The sequence below is a fragment of the Cynoglossus semilaevis genome, unplaced genomic scaffold, assembly GCF_000523025.1.
Source record: "Cynoglossus semilaevis isolate Cse_v1.0 unplaced genomic scaffold, Cse_v1.0 scaffold1721, whole genome shotgun sequence".
NCBI classification, from domain to species: domain Eukaryota; kingdom Metazoa; phylum Chordata; class Actinopteri; order Pleuronectiformes; family Cynoglossidae; genus Cynoglossus; species Cynoglossus semilaevis.
In genome coordinates this window covers 107,786-129,231 of record NW_007585111.1, presented here as the reverse complement: position 1 = coordinate 129,231, position 21,446 = coordinate 107,786, and the positions used below count along the sequence as shown (strand labels likewise).

General features: G+C 40.4%; 1 protein-coding gene across 10 annotated transcripts in view; it reads left to right on the top strand.

The window, feature by feature from the left end:
- The window catches only part of neo1a (neogenin 1a), a 147,353-nt gene that overhangs the window by 90,087 nt on the left and 35,820 nt on the right, over window positions 1-21,446 (top strand). For all 10 annotated transcript variants that reach the window (XM_008337052.3, XM_008337061.3, XM_008337055.3 and 7 more), the window contains exons 5-7: window positions 2,371-2,507; window positions 12,378-12,532; window positions 12,628-12,748. In XM_008337052.3, coding sequence (XP_008335274.1) covers window positions 2,371-2,507; window positions 12,378-12,532; window positions 12,628-12,748 — 413 coding nt within the window. The remainder of the gene's footprint in view (window positions 1-2,370; window positions 2,508-12,377; window positions 12,533-12,627; window positions 12,749-21,446) is intronic.

The following is a 21,446-nucleotide window of genomic DNA, read 5'->3' as shown; positions in this document are numbered from 1 at the left end:
TTACATTATCTGTGTGTTTTAGATAAAGCTAGGTAGAAAATAGATCCTGTCCAGCAGAAATGACTGTGAGGTACAGCTTACTTCATTAGTGATGCAGACTGTGTCAAATGTAATGACGGGAAGAATTACATTATTTTCAAAATTCTAGTCTAGACCTGACCAAGATAAATTGTCCAAAGTCATTTGTTCAACTTTTGAATAAAAAATAAAATTGTTGCTGTGCCACTCTGATCTGCACAATAAGTAAATAAAAATAAAACAGAAATAGTTTTACCACGACTGCATCTCAGAAAAGTTATTATTTTTTACACCAACTTGAAGACAGACTTTATGGAAAGCTGTTTCTATTCTAACTGAAGAAGCCAATTAGCATCCTGACACCTGGTCTGACACCTTCACTGCTGGATTCTGCACTCTCTCTCTGTTGTATTTGTGGGTTAAATTTAAGCCATGTGAGCTGGAGGTGAGTATCACACGGCAACTTAACAGCTCCATGTTGGTGAATATTGATACTGCTGTTTTAATTAACAGCATCACCCTCCACGGGGCTGCAGCTTAGCTCCTTAGTTTTAATTTAAATGACCACAAATAGAGACTGGAGGCTCACAACAGCACGAGGTGTCATGGAGCTCATTTACTCTGTGTCCCTCCCTCATGGCCCATAGCACAGTAACGTGGTGCTGGTTCCACTGAGCTTTAACCTTAGCATTTAGAGCGAAGGCTCCATTTACTTTGTTTTCAGATCCAAAGATCCATCCTGGTGTTATGGAGCCCTAATTCCCAACACAGAGAAGTAGAAGCTGGTGCCACGAACTAAGACAGTTCTCGGATTCTTAATACCCACTCAGTAGCAACCACGGCTATGAATGGGAAGCTACATTTGAACTTATTCCTAAGAAAAATCCCTTTTCAAACATACACCCTTGTTTCTTTTCACCAGTGCATTTTGGGTCTTAGTAAACAACTGCAGGAGCCCCGTGCTGCCAAAACCCAAACCCCCAAACTTGTCATGAAGTCAGAACAACCAGCTGGAGTCAAAGTTCTCCTTCATCAGCACTTTGTCCAAAACTTGTAGCACCGAGGCTAAGTTTATTCCACACACTTTCCCTCTCGTCATGTTTCCTCAGTCGTCTGTGTTTAAACCAATAGCCGCCAATCTCAGCCACCTCAGGATCATTACCGTCTCTTTGGATTTTGATCTCCTCCGGCCGACCTGCTGTTCTCTCCTCTCCCTGCGTCTTCATTTCTCTCTTTGTGAAAGTATACTCAACTCCTTAAGCTATTGATTTATGATTTTTCCCTAAGTCTTCGTATCTTTCTCCAGCCATGCACTGCTGATTGTTTCTTGATGAAGCTGGAGCTGTGCAGCCACCTGGTTCTCCTGGGGTCTATTCAAAAAATCAAAGTTGAGCGTGCACACAGGTTTACTGACTCTGAGAGGTCACAGATGAACAGTGATTTGTTGTAGATGAGATATAGCATTTTATTTTTAACATTTTACCAGAATTTGATACACACATGTGTGTATATATATATATATAGGTGTGTCCATAAATGTGTGTATAAATGTATATATGTATGCGCACATATTTATATTTACTGTTGTTATGTTTGTGTACATATATGTTTATGTACACATGCAGTGTATAACTAAATATTTAAATACTAAAAATATATAAATGACCAGACAATCTAGAAAACAACATGACATACTGTATGTTTATGAAGGAAGTCATTTTGTAATTTAAGTAAATTAGTTCTCTGCTCTCTTCACTACTGGAAGATGTATTTTACTTTGACTCAGTGACTCAGTCATTCTTCTTAGAAAACATGATTGCTGAGGTGAGTTGTCCATTTTTGGAGCGGTGGAGTGGTTTTAGTATATTTTATTCATTCACAGAGTCTCGAGTCAAAACTGACAAATGAAGCAGGTCGTGGATGTGGAGTGAAACTCCGGTCAGTGCGAGAACACGGCGCTCCAGAGGATTGAAGCCATGAACAGGAAGGGCCAAGAAGATGCTTCACAGTCATGACTTTGTACATTATTTACAAGTCTGGTTTAATGTAACTGTTCTCAGGGCTCAAGTTGAACTCTGGGCAGCTGCTGCCACTGTGGTAGCAACCTGATGCACTTAGATGGCACATGCATTACTGTGCTTTAGGTTTTAGGCACTTAGTTTGAAGGACTCTGCACAGCTGTTTTTGTTTCACTGAACATGTGTGTTTCCACCTACACAGTTACATAATGTTATAAAAGTTCATGTAATTCTGCAAAATCTATGGCTTTTAATTGACCTCTGAGAATTGTTGCACCAAACAGTGAGTCAGTGGACTAATTTTGCCCCCACATCTGTGTCCTTCTGTATCCAGTGAGGGTCGTGTGGAGGTGATGGGAGGAGGCGTTCTGCAGATCACCAATCTCTCACAGAAGGATGCTGGAGTCTACACCTGCGTAGCAGAGAACCCCAACGGAACTATCGAAGCCCAGGCCCAGCTCACAGTTCAAGGTAAGGTTGTCCACCAGCTCCATCTGCCTTAGGCTGTAGGTTCAGAAGCACAAAGTATAACAAATTCGACAAACACAAAACAACTCTCACAGCGCCCCCTTCTCTCCCTCCACCTCGTTTGTGTTTGTAAATGAGCCTGATAAATGCTTTGACAGCCAATGGCCCACTCTGGAAACAAAGCGTCTGTCTGTTTAGCTTTTCGTGAACAAGATTTATTTCTCATGTGCAATGTGTGCATAGGAACTCAATGAGGCTGAGAGCCAGTCTTACTGAAAATATAGACTGTGCATGAAGTCAGCAGTTGAGTAGGCAGCAGATAAAGAGTTTAACCTCTGGATCTGCTACATCACATTACTCTACGAGTTAGAAGAACGAAAAAAAAAAGAACCTACACTGTGACCAAGACTCTAAGGAATAAAAACATAGGAGCATAATAGATCATAGGGAAGGGGACAAGCGGAGATACTGTACAGACTGCAGTACACAAGACCCGCTCATAAAGGTAGATGTCACACATATTAACTTCCTGTAGATATTCCTGTAAGGAGAGATCAAATATCCTTTGTAAATAGAATTCAGACCAAACATTGCAGCAGTTGGGGATATTTTATTAAAATATTGTATTGCTATCAAGGTGTATATCTGGTGTAAAACTGTGCTATAAACATAAAAAAAAGCAGTAAAAATTCAGTCTGAGTCCTGGGACCAATGTCAGGATTACATTAAAAGTTTTCATCACTGACTAAAGAGCTGACGAGGCCACTTTAATCTTTTAACAGCATAGATCTGCCACTAAATGCGTTGAAGGTAATGTTATTAATTTCATAATTCACTGAAAGTGGCGTCTTGTTTCTTGCGTGTGTGTGTGTTGTTGTTGTTGTGCACTTGCACACCACTGTTGTGGTCGCGTCTGCATCTTTCCCTCCACAAATGAGCACCAGATGCGTCACAAACCCTTCAAGTTATCTGCAGGCCATATTAAATCCCTGGCTGCCTCCCCTGCATCCTTCTCTAAACACAAACGGTCCAGAGTTTATGAAAAGCCACCGACTGTAAACGGACAATTTCTCCTTCTGACTGCTGCAGGAGGCTCAGAGGTCTTTTAGAAGGAGAGTCTGCCTTATGAAAAAATGTTTTGTTGTGAGTATAGATTCAAACCACATTGATCTGTTTGAGTGTCTTTTACAACTATAACTAGTTCTGGAGGGTTGAACTTTAAAGTGTTACTCCTGTCGTCAGGGGAACGAATCAATGACACAATCTTTTTTTGACAGAAATCCAGATAAATCAAAATCAATTAGGTCCACATGTCTGCAGAATAGGAACTAAGTGAAGGATTGAATTATGGTGCAGTGAGTGACATGTTTTGATCAAACCTCCACAGCCCTGAAGAGAGGACAGACTGTTCAGGGTCAGGTTAGTGACATCAGGGCATTTCAGGTAGAAATCGAAAATTTTTGAGTACTGGAAAAGAGCAAAGACACGTGTCCTCCTCTGACCACGTCCTATTTTTCATTACTGTCGGCTTTAATCCCGCTAAGCGATGGACAGGGATGAAAGGGTGGTGGAGGGGCCATGAAGGGACTTTGCAAGGCTGGTATGGAGTCATAGAGGAGGATTTATTTGTGAAATGCAGTAGAGTTACAGATGCACCTCAGGCTGTTGAAGAATTCTGAAGATATTTATAATAACAGTACTGTTCCTTCATGTGGCTCCACCTGAGAACCGCACAGAAATGCTCATGAAGCGTCTGTGGTCATGTGTTTTTATCTCTTCTCACGTAACAATTTAATGAAATAGTTGTTGGTTGATCTGATTCTAATTTGAGATTTTAGTAAATACCGTGTTGGTTCAGAAAGTGGTTAAGAATTGGAAATTATATATTTTTTAATTAAATATGCAATTAGAATAATTGGTGACAAGTTACTACATGTTTCACATAGTGAAGTAATTATGGTTGGGTCATACAGTGGTTTGAGTGGGAGAGGGCTTCATTTACACTCTTGACTGACCATAGATGTGAATGTCTGATGTAAGATGATTATATTCTGCAGGACGTAGTACTACTGCATATCTCCAATACCATCCGTTTATTAGTTTTCGCTTAGAGTAACAACCAACAGGAAAGGCTGCACGGTGACCCACAGAGTTCTCCACTTCAATAATCTGCTCATCAGTGTTGCCTGAGGACTGTGTCATTAAAATGTGTGATAAATAGGTTTGGACAATTTTGACATGTTTCAGCTCCTGTCAGCACATTAGGGTGTGGTGTGGTGTGGTGTGGTGCACACACTGTCAGAGCGAATGATCTTGACATTTGAGATAATTGATAGAATGAAACCACATGTTTGGTATGGGGCTGCCAGATTTCCCAAAAATCAGATATGGTCTAAAATATTCTCAGATAAAGCCTGTGGTGTGTTCAAGCACAAACACACACACACGTCTTGTGTAAAATTAATTTTACACATGAAACAACCAACACAGAAAAGACAAATGTCTTCTCTGTACATTTGAACGGCTTCAGAAGACACACCACCACTGAGTGTCGATAAATAGTGATTCAGGATCAGTGTTATTTATTATCTTAACCTAAAGTGCCAGTGACCTAACTAGGTTTTAGATCTATATTTTCTAAAACACAGAGAGGGACTTCTGCTACTGTAGATCCAGAGCCGGTCGTTGATGAATGGCTGTCTGTGAACATCAGCGTTCGGAGTAATGATTAGCTCATCCATCTACTCACTTCTGCAGAAGAGGCTTCAGCTCCAGACGCACAGTTAATCACCGAGTGTCAACACACTTTTGCATGTGTTTGTGTGAGGAGTGTGTGACCGTGTGCACGCTCTTCTGAGACTTGGCTGTGACATCTCACCCTCCATTAAAACTGCCACAGAGTTCAAACAGAGCCAGACGACGCAGTGGCTCTTGATTACGGCCTTTCATGACCGGGGGGAGGGGGGCAACACCCAGACCCGGACTCTGAGTGTGTGTGTAAAACAGAAATAGTTTCTTCACACACCTATATGTTTCCAGTTTTATGGGCCTCTGACTCAGGGCCCTCATCTATCATGGCCCCGTGTATCATGTCATCAACTTAATTGTTCTTTCCATCTGCTGCACTCGCATGCAGGAAATCCATGCCCCTTGTAAAACTAACAGGCCTCTCCCATGGGCTGGGATTCACAGCCACAGACAGCGAGGCTCTTTAACCTTCCTATATAAATAAACAAAAATAGAAAGAAAATGGACAAAAAAAACAGCTCGTTTCAGCCAAACTCTGTCTCTTAGAAGAAGCAGGTGACTGCAACTTGAAAACGTCAGCTAACGAGCACTGCAATTATCAGGAGAACAGGCGGCAGTTTTCTTTGTTTCCGCTGTGCTCACATTTTTCCATCAGTGACAGAAGTAATACGTCTGACATCACACAGCTCAGAGGAACACAACTTATATTATCTTATGGATGTGTCTGTCTGGTTCTCCTCTCCATTTTCCTGTCCTCTGTCTGTCGGTCGACAAAAACAAAAGTTTCAAAGTTTAAAAAAAGCAGTCATCCGATAGGGAGCAGCAACCCCCCCCCGAAATTATCCAAGAGATATATATATATGTATATATATATATAAACACTTGTTCAGTTCTACAGACATTGCCTTACAGTAAATGAGTGTGAGAGATGATGTTTATTCTATTATTGTTAACTAGAGATATATATATATGAGTTAAATATTAGAGCATTAGTTAAATATATCCATGATCAGTCATAGTAGTTCATAGTAAAGGCAGGTCGTCTTCCTTCAGTTCATTCCCAGGCTGCACTGATGCCTAAATCTTTGGGTCTGTCATCAGGTACAGACTGTCTTAATTCCTAATCCTATAGATTTAACAAACAATGTTGGAAGTTAACATGAACAACCAGTGAATTGAAATCTAATAAATTCTGAGTTCTTCAACCTCACTGTTGTGGTAAAGTAACCCATTCAGCCTGTTTGTGGTTTGTGACGTGGCACATTTCCCTGCTGCCCAAAGTGTTTTTAACAGCTCTTGAACCATAAAGACAGTGGAGTTAATCCATGTGTATTCGATCCTTACCACCATGTAGTTCACACCTTTATCTGAATTTAGAATCCAAGTGTTGGAGCAGAACAAAGGTTTAAATGCTTAAACATATATCATCAAGAAAAGTTTTGTGAGCTACTTAAATATTTAAATGTTAATGTAAACGTTAGTCTGGCCATGTTCTGATCTGAGTACTTTTGCAGTAAGAAAACCTGAAGTTGCCAGTAGTTGACTGATGTCCTGAGTGTATATGGGTTTTTGCCTGCCTTGTTTTTCTTAGGATAAGTAGGAGCGATCTGTTATTTAGCTCCAAGATTACTTTGTTAAAAATGCAGACTCAGTGACACAGGAGACGACTACACACTCCTCTTAATCTCTCCACCAGACCAGTCCATAAGGTTTGTTTTGGCTTCAGTCGACCAACTCTGGTCTCTTTTCACTCACTTTCAGTGATTTTTACAGCCATTAAACCTCCCTCCCACCTCAATGATTCTGCCTCTAGCCGACATTATTTTCTGCTCAATGATGAGCAAGCAACCACAGAGCCTCTCTCTCCTCTTGCATTTTGGCAGGATTAAGAGAAAGCTGTTATCTTTGGGAGGGCAGAATGGGTAATTAGTGCAGTCAGGACTGAGTCCACTCGCCTTCAGAGTAAACTCTAACTGCCTGAGAGCTATTGTTTGCCAAGCATGTCAAGAAAATGTTTGGTATATTTCTTCCGTTAGCTACAACAAGCCTACAGTTTGTCTCAATAGATGTGTTTCGCAGCCAAAGTGTCGGTTTGTACTGAGATGTTCACTTCACTCCACGGCTCAGCCCTGCAAACCAAGAACGTGCCGACTGCAAAAGGTTCCTTTCTTTGGGATTTAACCTCGGAATTTCACCTTATGTTTTAGTATGACTTTATAAAGAATTTCCACCTTTGCTCTGCTCACTCTGGCTTTTCATAGACACTTTAAGTAATCTGCCCAGAATCCCTCCAGGAATCCTTGCAGGTTTTGTTTTAACAAGCTCACAGTGGCTCTCCCTTAGCAGTTCACCGGAGTCTCCCTACGTCTGAATTAAAGCTTCTTTTACTAAGCTACAGGCTGAAGAGATAACACCAGACACAAAGAACAGGCATCAGGGGGTGTTTCTCAGCTAGTTTCCACCTTCTAACTTGTCTGTGTCTTTCTTTCTCTATGTATTTCTTGGTTGTTATTTTCTTTCTCATGTTCAAGGTTTTTATGTTCAAGACCCAGTTAGCCTTTTTTCTGTTGCTTAATTTAAGCTTCTGCTCTGTTTAGGAAGTTTAAGGAAGTTCTGTGTAAGGGAGTTGGTATTTATTATCTCTTTATTTTGTTCAAACCTGAATAGATTCATTACTATATGTTTTCCAATCCTACCGGCAGTCACCCAAACTACTTTTTTAAATGTTCACTAACAAACAATCAGGCATGGAAGTGTAAAGCTGCACATGTTTAATTCACACAAGTTATTAGCATTCATCACAATCATATGCATTTTGGTACTCCATATTTAAATACAGATAATTGTGAAAATGTAAAATTATAATGTATTATTATTATTTTTAATTTAACAGCTGTTATTTTCCACAGACTGTTGGTAGTGTAGCCATTATTATAAAGAAATGAAAAGAAAGCTTAAATTAAAATAACTTTATTTCATTGTTTAAAAAAAAAAGTAGCATTCTGTCACAGTCGGTAACAACATTAGGTTTAATGATTCCAATCTAAGGCTTCAGCAACATGCTTCTGAGTCTATTGCCACCCAATACCCCAGTTGCCCATCATTACAGTGACACCCTTTGCTGGTCTCAGCCCCAAATAGGTGGAATTGTCTGCATCAGTGAAGTAATGTGGGGTTTTAGTAACAGTCCCAGTCTAATTATGCACACGCTGCTGTGAAGCCCCCTTTTCTCTGCATACATGTATATCTTTGACCCTCACATTTGCATGTTTCATGCTGCAGATATCCTTTTAATGAAGGTCATAAGTGACATTTCTGCTCACTGACCCTGACCTTATGAACCCCACCTCTGCCCCCGCCATTCCTCTCCCCTTGAAGTGTTACTGGTGCTTGGCGTCTCTGCTCGTTGCCCAGGCAAAATCAGTTCCAAATGTCTGAACTCTATTTAGAGACAATGGTGCATGTCGGTGCAGAGAGGAAGAGGGGGAGGTTAGGGGGAGGAGAGAGGAGAGAGGGGGTGGCTGAAGATGGAGAGATAGCTTTAGAAAGATTGGAAGTCAGAGGTAAGAAGCTGCTAGGCTGAGGGCTAAAAGAGGGAGATTGGACATAGAGATAAGACAGAGCAGCAGGTACCAGTATCCATTAACACACACACACACACACACACACACGCACACATGCACACATTCTCACCCTGTTTGTTCATGTCACGACTTTCTGCCTATGCAGACATCCAGCTCTGGTAGAACTTGACCCCAAACTGTAACCATGACCAGTTGATGTCCAACTCTAACTCTGACACCAACCAGGTTTTAGTCCCTGTTAATAACTGCTGTGAACAAAAAAAGAGTTGGACTTACACACTCACATACACAGACACTGACATCTGTAATGCATGAACCAAATCCATGTACTGCCAGCAGGGAAGGAAGAAAGCACAGTGATACACAGCATATACCACCAGGACTAATGGAATAAAACAAGAAACCGGTCGGGTTTACGATTATTCAAATTCACACACACATGAACACACACATAGCAACTCACTGGTGTCTTCACAGCATGTTCCTGACACACCATAGTAAAACCAGGATTCCACCAGTCCCTGCTGCACAAGCAAATATTCAGGGGACATCACACTGTGAAGGACATTATTCACAGCTCACACTGCATGGGACACACATGGCTGCACCCACAGATACACGCACACACACTCGCAGATGCACTCTCACATACACATTAGACCCATAGCAGGTTAATGTCTATCTTTATTTCAATGATTCAGTCCATTAGCATCAGCGTCTGAGTTTAAATCTCACTCCTCTGTACATTATCATTACATTGTCGTCGGCCTTTATTTGAAACTAAGAACTGGCTCACAGAATGGAAGTCTGTCATTAGCTCAGCTGGAGATTTCTTTCATTACTCCGTTGACCACAGTTTGACCCTGTAGTAAGGTACAGTAAGGTACAGTGAGAAACACTTTCATTTCTAAAATGAAGACATATAGTAGCCAAAAAAAATCATTTAACAGTTTTTTTTCCCCAAAATGCCTTCGCTAATGTCCTTCTCTGTACCAGCTCTATTTGGCTGGGGCGTTACTTTAATGAAGTTGTTTTCCACTTTCTTTCATTCACTCATTCATCTCCTAGAACGTGTTGGTTTTTAAAGGGTGACGTTGGAGATCGAACCATCAACCTTCTTTCACTGTGATCCACAGTTCCAAAATATCTTTGATTTTAAACTTTGTCCAGAAAAATATGTTTTTTTTCCAGACAGAGCTGGAAATATCTGTCATAGAACGTGATGACATTCTGAATACTGACAATTTTTTAAAGCCATACAAACATATTTTCAGCATTAGGCTGGTTCCAGCCCGTGGTTCCACTGTGATGACAATCTTCCTTTGACGTCTTCCATCCTTATCTCGAAATCCCACTGGAGGTCCTTGTCTCCAAAACATGCCAGTGCATTTCTGAGAATACATCACTCAGAGGTTTTATTTGGAGCTGCTTGTTGAAAATGTATGGTCTAAGACAAATAACTGAGGTTGCTATTCTGCTGCTAAAACAATGAGTCAGGTTAAAATTCTCTGATCACAAACCAGCGTTTGTGTCTCGGATGTAACATAGTAACTTTTATTTTGTCCCTTATCTACTTACCTTTTTTATTGCACATAGTGTACAGTAGGTGTAGGTCTGTATGGAAGTGATTACTGCAGAGACTTCGCTCTGTGTTTGAAGGGTGAATTTACCAGTGGGGCTGAGAGAACACTCTAATGACAACACCTACTTTGTGACTGTAGCGAGTACCACTGTAACCTTCTTTTTTTTAAAGAAATATGTCTTCAGTGGTTTGTTCCTTGAACAGTTTTAATTACCAGATCTATTAAATAGAACTCCTAATTCTCTTAATTCCCCTGCTGTTGTTAACAGCCTATCCCAGCGCACGAAGGCTAATCTGTTAACCAGCAATTAAATGTTGAACTAAATTAGCAGCTTCGTCGAGCACAAGAGGAGGGCGTGACCTCACACTCTGTTGCTCTGCTGAGAAGAGCTAGTAAAGAACCGTGTCCACACCCTGCTGCTGATAACCAATCAGTTTAGGAGGCTGATGGTGACACATGACACACCCTGACTTGGTGACAACAGTCGTTAACAGTGTTCTGGTGAGTCATAAATATATATATATCACACGTATGTAGTCTGTACTGAACTTACAGCCCACATGTTTGTCAATAACCTTGTTCCATTGACGACTAATCCATTTTAAACACTGAAAGCTGTTTAAACCAGTCTAATGCCTGTCTGCAATTCACTCAATGCAATGATTGTTAAGACTCAAGTCTTCACACTGCCAGTCATGATATACATATTGGGTTAAACTGAGAAATATACAAAACTGAGATAGTACTCTGGGTCTCCCCAGGCCTGATGACAGTACTACTCCCCCAGCCCCCCCGCCCGCCCATCACCAAACCTTGAAAATGATGAAGTGAAGAGGAAATGAATTTCATCATATATTCCCATCATCTTCATATGGTTATTACATTCAAATCTTTTACATGTTTTTCAGTGTGACTGCTCGACAGAGGATGCTGTAAAACACTGTCTTTAGTAAAACTGTCGCAAATGTCATTTCTTTTATGACTGAGGAGCTGGTGATATCACAGCTTAAAAAGCAGCGTTGGAAATTGACTTATAGAGGAGACAAGAAGTTCAGTTGAGGGTCAAACATAAAGTCGTGTGCGTCTTCTTACTTCAATGTTAAACAGGTATTATTCTGTCGCCCTCGCATCACGTACAGAGCAATTATAAAATGACTTCTGGGCCGTGTGCTCACAGCGACCTCGCTTCAGGACAGATTGATGCAATGCTGTATCACCTGAGCAGATCAGATAACTTGTGTACAGCCCTGGGTGATGGCAGACGCGGTGTCTTTGTTAGTGTACTGTGTTCTGACAACGCCGCTCTTATACTGTAACTGTTACTTCTCATTAATATGTGAATGGCTGAGGACTGAGGTTATCAAACCTGGTCTAACCAAACATCTGAAGTGGTTCCACCTGCTGAAAAGGTCACAGGATTCAGAAGATAATTAGAGAAGTTGTTGTGGGCCGATGCCGTCTGTTGTTTTTTATCCACTTGTCCTGAAACAACAGTTATGTGGCTGAACGGGGAATAAGCAATCGTTTACAGTTAATCATTTCCTGGCAGTAGCCATATTCCTGCGTTCTGATGTGTCTGATTACATCTGACGAATGGGTCACTAACTTTACTGAACAAAAAGGGCATTTTGTTACTTAATATTTAGTTGGTTTTTTTTAAAACAAATGTGTCACTGTAATCTTAACTATTAACTGATTTCTTACCTTAAGTTTTATAAATAATTTAATTTAGCTACTTGTTTACTGACTTGTAAAGTTCTCCATAAATATATATATATTATATATATATATATATATATATATTTGGCCTTATTTTTAATTCTTTGGACTTTGACATATTTTATAATTGACATTTTTAAATCAATAAAAACGAACTAATGTTGACTTGCGCCAAATGTACTATTATTTTTTTCTACTTCATTTTCTCTGACTCCACTATTTATCTCTGTACTCCACAGTTCCTCCACAGTTCGTCAAGGAGCCATTACATCTTTATGCCCACGAGTCCATGGACATCATCTTTGAATGTGAGGTTTCAGGGTCGCCTGCTCCCACCGTCAAGTGGGTCAAGAACGGAGATGCTGTCATCCCCAGTGACTACTTTAAAATAGTGGTGAGTTTCTTTCACCTTTGTTTCTGCATAATTTCCATTATATTAATCAACAAGAGTGTCAACTCTTACTTTTTCTGTTCTTTTTTGTTCTGTAGAAGGATCACAACCTGCAGGTTCTGGGTCTCGTCAAGTCAGATGAGGGTTTTTACCAGTGTCTTGCGGAAAATGACGCAGGCAACATCCAGTCCAACGCCCAACTCATCATCTTAGATCACGGTATGCTACACTCCAACACCAACTATCATACCTAATTCTTAACCAATACTAATGCCAATTTCTTTTTCAAATTACTAAATGAATTGCAAACATTACTTTTAAATTAATGTAATTCAGTATAACATTTAAGCGAAATAGATCATCCTATCTGTTGCTTAGAAAAATGCACTCTCTCACACTTGATTTTTGAAAAGATGATATGAAAAAGAAAGCGCTTCTTCATGGACCACTCGCTTTTTTTCACCGCATCTGGTATGTGGCTGCATCTAAATGGATGTTAGAAGGTTAAGCAGATGTTTGTTAGGTGTATGGAAAGAGTACGACTGTGCGGTGAACCGTGAAATGAGCGCATTGGAATCTTGTTACACCAGATGTGACTCAAAGTAGAGGGGGTCTACCGTATAGCTAGAGCAAACAGCGCTTTGTTTGCACACAGTCCATTTCACAGCCACTTCTCCAGAAATGTTATGAGAGCCTGAATGAAACTTCCTGCGCTTTAACGCACTGGAATCTAAAGAGAAGAGATTCATCTACACCAGAGGCCGAACGCTCCTGAAGCACAGTTGAAAGTTTCCCCTGGATTTAAGGGAAATGGTTTCAAAGCAGATTCAACAATAACACGTGACTGAAAAATAACTCTTTAAAACTATGATAACGTGGTAGTTCTGCCTCATTACCTGTGACCATTAGAGTCAATGTAATATTACTTAGATTTGAAGTCATTTACAAAGTCATAATAATCACATTCAAGTCCACAGGGCCAAATGTAAAGCTTTCAGCAAAACAACAAAAAGAAGTAACAAGACATCTAATATAATAACACAATTTCACTGAACAATAAAAACACTGATGGAAATGAAGATGAGTTGATGCTTATGCAGCACAAACAGCATTTTTATGTCTGTAATTTGCAATTTCTCTGCGCTGCTGACTCAAACTCTGATGCGGAGGAAGATGGGAAATTGTAATCTGCGGCGATATCTGCCTCATTGGAAGCAGGTGGCTAATGCATGAGCATAACATTGCAGTGTTCAACCGGTGGTTCCACAGCTGCACCATAACTGTGTGAGTGTCTCTGAGTGAAATATTCTCCGTGAACACATTATGTACTGAAGTCAATGGCACAGTCTTGGTTTTCATTGAAAAAATAAAATTGGATTAACATAAGACACAATATAGCCAAGGCCTGACCTTTGCTATTAGAGGTCAAGACTATAATTCTACTGTTAGATATAATATAGTGTGTACTATAATTCCCTCCAAATTTACTGGGTAATAATATATTTTACAATATATTATTATTATTATTATTATTATTATTATTATTATTATTATTATTATTATTATTATTATTATAATAATATTTATTTTGGCCCTCATAGGCCCGTAGACCACAGTTTGAACCATTTCACCCATGTGACTAACTGTGACACACACACACACACACACACACACACACACACACACTGCCTTCTCTCTGATTTTTCAGTTTCCTCTTTGTTCATCACTTTATTACACGGTGAAGATTAAGGGAAAAACAACTGTATTACACTGTGACACAGTTTGTCCCTTTTGTAATTTATTGACGTTTTGTACTAAAACAGACACATCCACAACAGCCGGCTACACACGGGCGTCCAAGTAATTTCCTCCCTCAAGGTGCAATTTGCGACCGGCAATGGCAAATCAATGAGAACATGTTTGAAATCGGCTAATTTTCTACGGCTGTTGACGTTTTGTGTGAAGGCCTCGGTGATGAGGGCGTAAATTTAATGTATTTATCTCCAGTCCAAGAGTTATTCCTTTGTTGAAGCTCTCCAGTAGACCACGTGGACCAAGATTAGTTTAGGAAACTCACTGCTGGGGTTAGGAGTACATTTATATATTTGTGTCACCTGAGGAGTATGTTTTCATTAGTCATATGCATTAAAATCCTGTTTAGAGGAAGATATACAACAGTGCATGCCTGTGAACCTTATGATGTGTTTACATTGATCATTAGAGTGTCCATGGATAGCCTGGCAACCTCAGCCTTATTGAGGCTCGTAAATGTTCCATGGGTGTGTTTCTGCATACGTGCACATGTTTTTAAAACTGTCATGGGTTTTCCTGCTTCGCCTCTCATCTTTGAGGGACACCTGCTGTCTGTGACGATCCAGGGATTTTTGATTATTGCCCTGCTCGGAATTTTCCCATGCTTTGTCCACAGCTGGACAGCTTTGTCCACCTCACAAACATTCTCACCGCTCTTTGTTGCCACTGCTGCTTTACCTCACAGACAAGTGCTCTGCCCTCACACCCGCCAGGGTGGAATCCTCCTGAAAGCAGTCCAGGAAAACACACCATCTGTCTGTGTGTGTGTCTGTCGGCTGCCTTGCAGTCGGGCAGATAATCCAGGAACTTGCCTCAGGGATAAAGTTGTCTTCACCCAGCAGAGAAATCAATGGGAGTGAGCTACTTTCTAAACAGCCAACAGCTACACATTGGCTAATATTCATTAGTGGCCGTAATCTTTAAGTCTTGACGCTGCCAGCTGAGGTTAACTGTGGCTCCACTGATAATTCCCCACTTTGGGTTTTTTTTGGGAATGGAAACGGGTCAGCTGTCAGCACGTGTAGTATTTGTGTAGTTATTTAAAGTGATAGCCAGTCTGTATCAATACACCTTTGAACTCTAGTCTTTAACAACATTTTAATGTTCCAAAGGGATTCAAATGAATAACACAGTTGGATTCAGGTCCACTGTTTTGTTCTGTTATTTTTTACAGATAGAAAGAGGCACGAGTTAATGAGAAGTGCAGGTCAGAAATAGGACCTGAAATTCCAGTCTGGGACAATTTTCCTGGACATTCCACAGCCCTGTGCCGTTCACCAGTGCGTCAGCAAGTTGCTAACAGATGTGGGTAAACGAGAATACAATGCCAAGTGTGGTTTTCGGGGGGACATAAATATGCCATGTAGGACAGAATGCCTCTTGTAAAGCTGCCACACTCAGACTTGTCTTTTCTAGACGTTGGTGTCCTTGAGATCCAGTTTCTGACAGACAAAAACAGCTTCAAATCCTGTTTCCAGAGGATTTTTGAATACAGTAGAATTGTAATTTTATTCATATAAATATTTGGATTTGAACTCTCTGAAATATATATATGGCACAGTGCATATGTACTTTATATGTGTATATAGATACATATCTATACATTCACTGATCTATACATTCACTGATACAGCTGTTTGTCATTAGATACAGCATTTGATCTATTTTACATCATATTACCACAACGTCGAGGTTACCAATGATTAAAAACTGTTTAAAAACTGTTACCTTTGTAAAAAGAAGTTTAAAATGTGTGTGTGAAGCCATTGTAGTCAGTTCAGTGAGAAAACAGCCACGTTACTCGTGTGTTCGTCATCCTCATGTTTCCATATACTTTAAGACACACAGCCTGTGTTTGAAGTAGTTTGAGGTGGAAACCAAAACGTATATCCATTTTTCACCGTGCGGTTTCTTTGTGTCGTTGTGTCTGAACAAGGGCAGAGCTGAGAAAAAATATTTAGGTTTTGAAAAGCTGCCCTGGGTTCCTTTTTATAGGTGCAGAGCTGCTTACTGTATCAGTTAGAGTTTAGAAAGAAAACCAGTTTGCTTTTTAGTTTTCCTTGAAACAATCAAACAGCGGAGAAACTATTTATCACCCTTTTCAAAATACAACATGTTTGACATTCAAGCCTGTGGCAGCGTCATAAAAAAATACAGAGTTACACATGTAATTGGCAAATAAAAGAGAAGTAGGAGCACTCTGCTGTGTCTTTTTTGCCTTTTAAGGTTTGCATAAATTCCAGAAATGTTTTTCCATTTGCATGTGAATGTGTTTTCTAACTCCACACACCTCCATATGTCGTAATGCTAATGCAAAATGGAAATATTTCTCCAATGCTCTCTCTAAAAACTCACATAAATAATCTTTGGACTCTTTCTGCCTCCCTGTGCACAGGCCAAGTGTTTCAGTAGAAAGCCTGTTTGGATATGCTCTGTGTAAGCTCTCAGGTTGGTGAAAGGCACAGCTATAGCTCTTGGATTCCTTTTCTAGAAATAAATGCCATGACGTTGTCCAGGACTGTGTTGAATAAAACAAGAATCCATACATGAGTGACTTTGGTGCATGGAGCACAGCGATTGAGTGAATGGTTTGCAGCTTGTTTACTTGGATTTAAGAAACGTTCTTCAGTTTGAGGAGGTTTCTATCAGAAAATAATTAAAGCATTGAAGTCGTGCCATTAGAATATGCGTCTTCCTTTATGGTCTTGTTAAACAAAAGACAGCTCTATAATTAAACAAAAACACAAAAAAAAAATTGAAAAAAAACCCCACTAAATAATAATATCTCCTTTAAGGCAAAATAATTGAAACAGACATTAAATTAAACAAACTATCATTACTGCATTGATTTAAGCTGATTTTTACCTATTTTAATGAGTACATATAATTACTATATGTATATATATTTTTTTTTTATTTCTAAAAATTGTTAAACCCCTCTGTAGTGCCATCCAGTACCTCCAGGGGTGCTGTACGTGTACCCCTACTCGAGGACCTTGGCTCTGAACCATATCTGAAAGTGTTTCTTTGATCACATCTGTGGACACATTTATAAAATGTACGATGGAACATAAAGGTCATAGGGGTCACACAGCAGGACTACAGTTGTAAATGAGGTCAAAGTGTCAGATACTCAGGAGGGGGGGGGGGGGGGGGTGGGACTCAGAGAGCTGCCCACGAAGCATGACTTCATTAATGAATCTGTTAATTACAGCAGACCTGTGCAGAACCATCTCAGTGTGAAATGACCCAGAAACAAAGAGTCTCATACTGTGTGTGATTTGACAGTGATACATTAGCGCAGCGAGGAGAGGAACCAATGACTCTGCCTGACTGCAGTCAGGTGACTTCACAGCATACAGTAGATGGGTCTGAGGGTTTACCAACAAAACTTTAAAGCACATGAAAATGAACTCTTTCACATTAGTTAACGGTGAATTATCTGAAGTCTGATCAGTGTGAAATTCCCCAACAGAACAAAGGCTCAAGTTAAACTGAAAACTGTGAAGCTTAGAAAGAAGATGCCTGTTATATTAACCTGTAAGAAACAATGTCAACCATCAATGACCGTTCAAATGCATTGACTCTAAATGGAGTTCAAAGTTGTTAAGGTTGTTACAGACAGACCAGAGCAAACACTGTATGCTCTGTAAAGAAGAGAGGAAGAAAAAACAGTTGTGAGGAAAGTCTAATACAAGCTGACAGATATTAAAATTATTTTGTTCTAACCAGAAATAAAAAAATGAGAGTGGTTTCATGTCCAGGTGTATTTTCATCTGAAACAATTACTTTTCTGTAGAACAAATGAAGTTTTTTAAATTTAGGTCAGATGCCAACTCTAGGAATAAAAAAAACTGCATTATGAAAAATAAATCATTGAAAGGAGTGGGTTTGTTCTACTCTTAATACACTGTGACTGACACTGCAGTCGGGGAGCTCCCCATTGAATCTGGGACCCAACCCCTAAATTCCCTGTTCAAATCAGAGAGGTGAAAAAGAAGCTGCTCAAAGACCCTTCCCCTCCAGTCAGACTCGATCAGGCTGTGTGAGAGCTCAGACCCACTTCAGGGAATACACTGTACTTCATCATCTTCCTCTCAGGGTCAGCGCCGGGCCAGCAGGAGTGAGAGTGTGTAACACTGTGAGCATGTGAATGTGTCAAGCGTGCGCCCGGCTTCACTATGTTCTCTTTGGCACAGAGTGTGGACAGTGAAGGCTAAACATCGTGTCACCAGCCCACCCATATGGCCACACTGCTTCTGACTGTGTGCTGATTGGTTCAGCACATCAATGCAACACAAATGTTTTTTTTCAATTGGAAATACACGTTTCAAATAATTAAAATTAAAACTAAAGAGCTTGTTTTGGTTTTATGCAAATGTTAAAAACTGTCCTAACTTTTTCCACAGTATAATGTAAAAATGTTAAAACAAATACAAACAGTGCACTGTAATATAAAAATAGATTTTATTTATTCTTTTAACAGTTTTTGCCCAGTAAATCTGAAAGATAGAAATTTAGTTTTTCAGTTTTAGTTTAATTTTTAGAGTTTAGTTCTAATGATGTTAGGGGTTGGTTTGTTTCTCTGTGTCAAGTAAAAGCTTCTTGATCAATGCTAACATGTTCATAATTACCATGCATGAATCCCAGCCGTGGTCAAAAGCACTTGTAAAATAATAACATTTTCTGTAGGCATCATTAATACAGTCAAACTGCATACAGTTTCCTTTTTAAAATCAATAATCAGCTATTGTTTATTTGTTGAATGGATACATTTAATAATGAGGTTTTCTCTTTTAGCCCTGAGCTAAACTACACCTAATCGTCAGTTGCTGTGTTAAGTATTACTTGCTCTTGGTGGAGTTTGATGATGAACAAATATGATAATATTGTTTAACTGGCAGCGCTGTAGTTATGTTTTTTAATGCTTGTCGTCTTCAGAAGGGAATATAAAGCAGAACAGGGAAATTTGATGAGAAATATTAATGAGATGCAAATGTGAATACATTCCACTAAATGCTGCCTCGTAGCAAAACCTAATGAAAATCAGATTTTCGGATAAAATGTGACAACGGAGAAACGCGCGCACACACACACACACACACAGGGAAAATGGCTTGCAGAGTGGAATGCCATGTTATTGATGGTGATTAGTGAATGTGTTTCCCTATCCAAGGCTTTCAGACGCTCATCTGGAAAACTGTTGGTAGAATTGATTGTGAGGAGCTAAAACAAGGCTGCACCAAAGTTGTGTTTGTGCAGACGCTGATGGTAAACTAAGTGTTTGTGCTGTGGCTGTGTCTCTCCTGGGATTGTGCCGTTTCTGTGTGCGCGCCTGCGTGTGTGTTTACAAGCTGAGGCTCGCTCAGCGGCGGCTGAACTCGTCTACGGGTTATATTTACCCAACCGTGGTGAAAGCTTTGCCTCATTTATAAATGGTCTGTCGCCCAAAAGTGTTAACTGCAGAAGGTTATGGATGAGTGTTCCGCTCCTGTCCTGCACGAAAAAGACAAAAATGGGATTAAAGAAGCCCTCAGTGAGTGGCTCTGTCCTGCTTTTGAAGGTCACTCCTGTTATCAGCGCCACGTTCAGGCCTGACTGCTGCACACCTGTGTTTGTGGTCTGTTTGATTTTTTTTTCTCCTAGCACTCTGGTCGACACAGGGCCAACGCACACTCGTCGAGGATGTCAATCTGATGGTTTTGGACACAGACGTTCCTCTGGGTGCAGTAACTGGAAGTACCGAACGGCTCTTAAACATCATTTTCCCTTCACACTCCTCTCATAGCTGCAGGCAGTTGACCCCAGCGGGCAGCACCACCAGAGCCTGAGCTTTTATTTTTCCTGTTAGCCACCGCCACCCTCCCACTGCTCACCACTCTACCTCCCAGTTTCCATAAGCTAAAAGTAGATCATTGAGACATCACAGTGGGCTGTGGACACCATGCTGCCGGCTAACAGGGTGTGATGCCCACTTCTCAGTGGGTGTGAGTCAGAAATAGACCACTTTATTGGTTGGAGTTTGATTAGTCGGGCTGTTTGTTAGAGCCTTTCCCATGGGGACGCAGCTGCTCCCACTTCTGCTACCGTCCTAGTTGACCTTTATGGTTCTCCCTGATTGTTCTGCACCACTCATTTTATACATGAGATTGTTCACACACAGTGTTTTGTCTGAAATCAATTACTCAATTTTCAGGCTTTCCCTGATCCCCAGGAAAGGTGGAATAGTATGTGTGCCCCCTTGAGATAATAAGATACAGAGGCAGGTCTTACAGAAAGAAAAACACGGGTCCAGTTCTGGGCTTTGGTGGTAAAATACTCCAGAGATGTCTGACATCACAGGCTGCTGTGGTTTACTTCAGAGAAGGACCCACAAGGCCTGTCTTTCCACTCTTGGACAACATGTGCAGCATGTGATGCGTAAGATATGGACTGATAAGTGTGATGGGGGGACGGGAAGGGGGAGACATTTTTTTAAACTGTACTTGCTGGTCTTAATTAGCATGCCGAGTCTGAACAAGCAGCTGTCAGCCTAATTGTGGTGCGTGTTTCTGCAGGAGAGTGTGTTGAAACAAGGCGTTCAGAGGAACAAAGCAATCACGCCCAAATTAACTCACCAGTGGCTTGTGGATCATGTACGTACATGCATTTAGAAGCAGGATGACTTCATGTACACACAGTGGAGAGTAAATTATTGATGAAGCAACCATTTAATTTAAGCCGGCGTTCACAAATATGGTCATTTGTTGAGTAAGATAGGAGCTATGGATGCAGTAGGTTTGGTTCTTTAACATGTTGGCCATTTTCAGTTCCAACAATATTAAACACATTCCCCTGAAATAACTAAAAGCATAATATTCAAATGTAAACCACCCCCCAAAAAAAACCAGCAATGTGGTGCATTTATAGAAAATCGGGAAAACAAATAAATACGTATAAAACATAGTATATATTACTACATAAAAATACTATTAAGGTGTAGTCCTCTATCTCCTGTTCCATCTCCTCTCCCTGTCGTCTGGACTTGACTGTTGGTGATCTGATATCGTCCCCGCTGGGAGAGGTGTATTTAGTGGATCCTGAAACCAACTATAATGATCTAGTA